The sequence below is a fragment of the Nicotiana tabacum genome, chromosome 19 (genome assembly GCF_000715075.1).
Source record: "Nicotiana tabacum cultivar K326 chromosome 19, ASM71507v2, whole genome shotgun sequence".
Lineage (NCBI taxonomy): Eukaryota > Viridiplantae > Streptophyta > Magnoliopsida > Solanales > Solanaceae > Nicotiana > Nicotiana tabacum.
This window is the reverse complement of record NC_134098.1, coordinates 38,124,814-38,131,637: the sequence shown is the minus strand read 5'-3', so window position 1 is coordinate 38,131,637 and position 6,824 is coordinate 38,124,814. Positions and strand designations below refer to the sequence as shown.

The 6,824-nt window shown below is 35.7% G+C and overlaps 1 protein-coding gene across 1 annotated transcript; it reads right to left on the bottom strand.

The window, feature by feature from the left end:
• Positions 1-2,141: 2,141 nt before the first annotated feature.
• On the bottom strand, positions 2,142-6,148 carry LOC107781537 (FRIGIDA-like protein 3). The gene is given in 4 exon segments (XM_016602257.2): positions 2,142-2,767; positions 2,864-3,054; positions 5,087-6,116; positions 6,118-6,148. Coding segments are annotated over 4 exon segments (1,659 nt in total). The 5' UTR covers positions 6,139-6,148; the 3' UTR covers positions 2,142-2,350.
• Positions 6,149-6,824: the final 676 nt, after the last annotated feature.

Sequence of the window (6,824 nt, the reverse complement as noted above, 5' to 3'; positions counted from 1 at the left end):
AAATACCAAAGTAAAATTTTCTAAACATAGAATCATCTTTAATTTCTACAGAAATATCTTAAATAGGAAATGGATCATAATTCAATATTTTCTTCACCCAAATATTTAAGACATCCAAAGTAAAATACTGTGACCCCCACATTTTTAATAATTTTAAGGTAGGGGATAATATTTTTCATAACTTATAAGAAGTATTACCAAAATAAATAAATCATTCTTCCTGGTATTCAACTTGGGTTTAGGATACAAAATTAACTTTGTTAGCACAAATATGTTTAGTAGCACGAGAGTTAACACCCAATCTCTTACATTAGCATAAGATTTGCTCGAGAAATGACCACAACGATTATATCATCCGCTTAGTCAAATTTATTTTTGACTTTGCAGTATTATCATTTCTATCGAATCCTCTTCTACATTGAAAAATAATAATGGCTTAGTGTGCCCCACAAAATAATTATTATTTTTAATAAAGTTTGATCTCAAATAAATAACTCTTAGTTATATGAAGAAAAATTAGTCATTATTCAACATTCACCCAAATGATCAAGAGATAAGTAAAGATTATTTTTAGAACACAGAGTACTTTCACCAAAATGCAATATACTTTGGTTCTTCAATATATATATATTGTCGCCACAGAATCACAAATTTCGTAAGACTCTTCTATATTGTCATTAAATTATTATTTTCAGCGAGATAAGGGCGGATAAAAGCAATTGACAATAATATACATACATGAGTTCTTTTAGATATATGTATAATAATCATTTTAATAAAGTCATATCTAGCAGCACTCAATTGGTCATTCATGATCTCTAGCAACATAAGTATACTGTAAAATATTGATGCATTAAAAAATTAAGTTTTACCATAACATATTGCCTCTTTAAAATGTTAAGAGAGAAAATTTAAAACACTCGAGATAAAGAGAACTACAAAAGCATCTCTTATAAGACTAAAAAACAATAACGTGCATTTTCTTTCACAATACAAAATGCACATAAATAATAACACGCTACAAATCCACTACAACAAATAACGCACAACCTGAAACACTAATAAAATTAGAAGAAGATTATATGCATCATCTTAAGGCCAGAGTTATCTGCCAATTATATTCTCACGAGAATAATCATGAAAGAATAAATGTTGAGGAGGTATTAGTTCAATTATGCATACCTGACACTTAGATATAATGTTACGCAAGAACCTATCAATCAGAAGATAATACTGTATGTTTTTAAAGTCCATCAGAATTCCATAAGTAGTATTCTCCATAAGAACAAAGTAAAATATCCTTAAGATTGTTGTAAATCTTACGGAAAATACTTGATCAACAAACATGTAAGAAATTCTTTTGAGCTTGAGGCATGTCAAAGACACTGTCCTTAAGGATATTTCATCCATGTTTGGATGTATCCCCCAGGATTCAACAAGCTCTTCTAGTATAAAACTAGGAGAGTTTTATTCTTGGTAGAAAATCCAGCAGGAGGAAGGAGAGTGTTTTCTATATACTTAGTCTCTACCACAAAAGAATGTGTATAAGTGAAGAAAATTAAGATGTTATAATGGGTGAATAATGGTCCAACAGTTACAAATATGAAATAATGACCCATTATTATATGAAATAATAAAGACACTAAATGTCCAACAAAACGAATCTAGACAGTTTCAAAAAATATTAATCCGGACACTTCCTTTTGAGATATCATATCTACTATTTTTCTAACAATTTCAAGCCATGTTTTGTACTATAATTTCTTTTTTAAATCCTTTTGTAGTGGGAGAACTCGAGATCTTGCGAAGGAGAAAGGAGAGACGTACTGAAAATCAGAATTCATGGGATAGCTGCGTAGCAAGTCACTCGACTACCTTTCGAACTAGGTGCTACCAATTATAGGCCAAATTTCAGTTTTCCCATAGAGACCAAATGAGTATTGTAGCTTTATAGCACATTATTGTTTCGACTCTGTTTTAATAATAGTACAACTTCATTATTTCTTCTTCAGTGCCAGTAGACCTTAAACTTCTTTCCAGAGCAAATAAAAAAGAAGAATATTTTCCACCAGAAATGATGGAAACAAGGTAAAGTGAGAACCTTTGCTGGCTCACAAGGGTATCTTGAGACCATCAAAAAATAACACGAGAAAAGAGCCTACATTAGGAACTTGATGAAGAAATATAAACAAAGATAGTGCATATATGAAAAGATAAGAAATATCAGCTATTAGAACAGACTAAAATTAACAAGGTTATATTCAGTATTAACTCTGCCCATATGAGAAAATTAAGCAAACTTCCAGGGTCAACACTACTGGCTATAGCGATCATTGTCAAAGTCTACTGATTAGTGCAGGTAAGCAGCCTGGTAATGGTAGCCATTTCCAAAGAAGTTGCCATGCCCGTGGGAAACGTTGTAAGCAGTGGTGCCCAAAAATGATGGAACATGTGTGTCAGTTGCAACGGGGTAAGCATATGGTCTATCATACACATATTGCGGGTACCTATCAGTCGTCCTAGCATAGAAGTTCTTGTCAGTAGCAACATTAGTGACTCGGGATCCATTTCCTACGCCATTGGCACGAGGTCTCTTGGTTTGAGGTTTCACAACTTCAGTTGCCCTTTTCTTGTCTGCCTTTGCTTTCTCCAACTGGAGAATCCTTTTCTGGAGGGGATCCACTGGGTATTGCTCCTGAAGCTTATGGTCTTCAATGCATTTAATTACAGACTTTAGAGCAGCCAGTTCCTTCTCATTGACATCATTCTAGAACAGGAGAAAAACAATTGGTTATTATGTCACCGTAAGCACTTGCACAAGCTTTAGAATGTGATTAAACTAAGAATTTCAAGATATACATACCAAGGCAGAGGAACAAACATGTACAGTAGGCGAAGCATTTCCAGGTTTGACAGGTGAAGATGCTTTACTTGCTTCGCTCAAGTAGGATTTCAGTAAAGAAACAGGTGAGAACCACTCAGTCAGCTCAAAGGCAAAAGCTAGATTGACAGCATCTATATGCCTTCCTTTACTAACCAAGACATCAAGAACACCTGCAGAAATGCAATGAGAACGCAACAGCTATGTGAGAATTTAATGTGCATGCGGCAAACTGAGTTACTGAGCCTATGAAATTAAATCATAGGGAATGTGGTTTCCTACTGGTAAAAAGCCAAAAATTAGCTGATGGTCCACACATAGACAAGGTAAGAATTGATGATATGTGCTGTATCCTGAGGAAACACTTTAGCTTGCATAACCTCAGGACGCTGGCAACAAGGACAGGAATGAGGAAACATTTTGATTTCTGTACAAAGATGTTTTTCTTGGCTGCCGCTTATACAATTATTTAGATTTTGCAACTCTTTAGGAGATTGAGGAAAAAGATATTGCACGGCCTCATGAAAAATAAAAGTGGTGTTATCCTAGGACTCTAGCTGCCACTAGGAGATATTGACAAATCTTTGTAGCTAAGAAATCTACTCAAGATATTCTTTTCCAAAGTAGTAGACCAAAAGGAATGCTTTCTTTCCTTCTGTAAACATTTTATAAGGAGGTAGCTTCCCCAACCTTTTTCCCTTTGACAATACACTCTGCCTCTTTTGACCTTAACCATTCTTTCATTAGATCAAACATGATACTAACCACAAACAGGCTAGGAGAATAACAGTCAATTGACTTTACTCTTCTGGGTAACCTTCCAGACCCCACACCCCCCCCCCCCCAAAAAAAAATACCTCTGCTTCTATTGGAGGGCAAGTAAAAGATGAAAAAGGGCAAACAGAAATTTCACGAAGTTTCTTTAAAAAAATGGGTAAGTTGTACTCCACAAAGCGGAATTAACTAGCATATAACCATGAAGTATCCTAAATTTACTGCTTTAGCCACATATACGATTTTGAAATGTATATCACATGCAGCTCTCGAGGTGACAAGAGGACCAGCTGGACATTGCGAACTGCTGAAGGAAGAAAATCGGAAATAAAAAGTAAGGGAGATAACAAAAGAATATTATAGCATAACAATGTCAGTATCAAACAGTTGTAACAATGTTAATACCAAATCTCCCAAAAAACTGAGTCCATTTGATAAGAAAAAAGAGGTAGTACAAATAGGACAAAGAGAAACATGCATACAACTTGAGACAATGTAGTGGTAGGGAGAAGATGAATCATGTGAGCAATCCTTAAGGCATGTGAGTAAAGTTTGTTGTCCAAGAGATAAGAGATTGACAAAGTCTCAAACGAGAATATAACTTTTTTACTTCTTCTGCCCTACAAAGATTGTCCTAATTTTCTTTCTCAGTGTTGAATCTACGTTATATATGCGTTTAGCCTTGCTTATAACAAACAGTTATGATGCTATGGGCAATTCAGAGACATACTAGTTACTAGAAACAATTTTTTTCTGATAAGGCTGAAACACTAGAAACATACTAGTTGAATATACTGGTTTGGAATCCTTAGCCAAATCGGTACATGACCGCAGATCAAAACACGATTATCTATTTACATTATTTATTTACTTAACCAAAAAAGTAGTACTTTTATATTGAAAGAGGTTACAACTTGTACCAATTTATCTTTAGTTCTAAAAAATAAAATTTGTATTCATTTCACTATAAACTTGAATATACCTCAACTGCAAGACAAAGGGACAACAGAACTCTGGACACTGGCAATATATAAAAAGCTAGAAAACTGAAATGACTTAAAGTAAGATAGGAAATTTGATTATTACTGGCATTAACCGTGTAGAGGCAAACTTCATATAACACGATGCACCTGACACTTGAGTGCAAATGAATCAAGATACGGGCTACAGCCGCATTGTTTAACAGTCTCTGAGCCTATACTGTGAGCAAGGAACTAAATTGGATGACCCCGACTTTACTCTAATAAGATTATTCTTCAATGGTTGGTCAGTCAAAGAACAAGGAGAAATAGGGAGAGAGAAAAACAGAGAAGCAGTAGAAAGGAGTGGAAGAAGCTAAAAGGAATGTCGAAAAACTCGTCGAAAATACTCAAAAAGAAAAAGTAGAAGAAAATCTCGTAGATTTAACTTAAATATGTTATGGACACCCACCTGGCATTCTGTCCGACAGTCCAAGGGAACGGTATAGGTCAGCAGCTTGGCGACGACGTGAAACCATTGGAAGCAGCTTGAATAAATCATCCTGGTTGAAGTTGGAATTAATAACAAAAGTAGCTAGAAGCTGTAAAAATGCATGAGCCTCCAAGGAATTCCCGTTATTTGCATCAATATCAAGTTCATCTAACTTAGGTTTCCACTCCTCAGCTACTGCTTTTGCACGTTGCTTTACATTTTCAGATATTATACTTGAAACAGAATCGACTTCCAGGGTGGTTAATAAAATGCTAAGGCATTCCATCAGCATAATACAAGTTCGTCGAAGGCCTAAAAGATTTGGATCTTTTTTAGCATCTGACATTGACACTTCTGAGGGGTAGAAACCCTTGAGTGAGTCAAGAACCAGAGAGGCAGGGTCACCTGCAGCTCTAAAAGCAAGTGGAATCTCCTCCCTTACAGCAGCCAGGTTCTTGAGGTTGTCTGATATAAATTTGTGGAGGCCTTCTGAATCCATGTCTTGGCATAGTTTCATTAGCTGTGGATAAGACTTGAGTTCCACAATTGCATTCTCGGAATGTTTGCTATTATCCTCTGTATAATTCTCAGTTGCCCCAGAAACCATGGGCTTTGCCTCCAGAAAAGATGGGTCACCTTGATCCTCACTATTAATAACTACAGGTTCTATAGAATAAGTCTTCCTTTGCTTCTCCAGAGCAATAGCAATGACGGAGACAGCTGCATCTCTTTTCTCCTGGAGCCTCTCAAGTGAAGTTTGCTCCTTAGTAACAACAGCTGCTTGACGCTCCTCTAATAGCTCTTTAGACTGAACTATTTTTGTTTCAAACTCTTTCTCTTGTTCTTCCAGTTCAGTGAAACGCCTTTTAAAGGACCTCTGTAGCCCATCAAAGTGTTCTTCGAGTTGCTTCCATTTCAGATTGAGAGTAAAAGCGCGGTGACTTTCCAACTCAGCAAATGCTTTCTGTAGTTGATGTATCTTAGAGGTCGTAGAGTCCATCAATGTTGCAAACTGATTGCATGTCTTCCATGGCAGACGTCCTAAAAATCACTTCAAACTTTAGGACAAGAAGTTTGGAAATGAAATTTAATAGTATGACAAAGAAAAAGCATTAACTTCTGATATCCAGAAGAACTAGAAAAGTTTTTATTTCTGAACTTCTTAACTTTGCTGTATCATTTCTTGTTGAGAAGTTCATAAACTATCCCACAACTACCAGTAGCAAGATAAACCTAGTTAAGATTTGATGTCAGAATGCCTTATCAAAAAGACTTGAGGTCAGAATGTAACACAAACTCTTGTTACATATCAGAAGTTGAAATTCACTATCTTGCACAATCTGCCATAAATGCTCCTTAACTAAATCCTCTATCCATCAGAAGAGCCTTTCCCACAATAAACTACCTACTGCTTGATTAAAGAGAATTTTACGAAATGAAGCCATGATTTACTTCTGACAAACAATGATGAACCACATGAAGAAAAAGGAGAGGAAAAAACAGAAATGCCAGTGCCAAAGCAGGAGAGCTTAAGAAACATTAACAACAGAGATGCAGTGATGAAGCACGAGAGTTTAATTCAAAGTTCTACTCATTCAATTTTGCTTAAGCTTGAACATTACCTTTTCAATTCTTCTGTTGTGTTTATTCTAGCAGTCAGCTTTTCCCAATGATCTGACCTTTTAGCATCTACATACTAGTCTGTCACTCAAGAAGA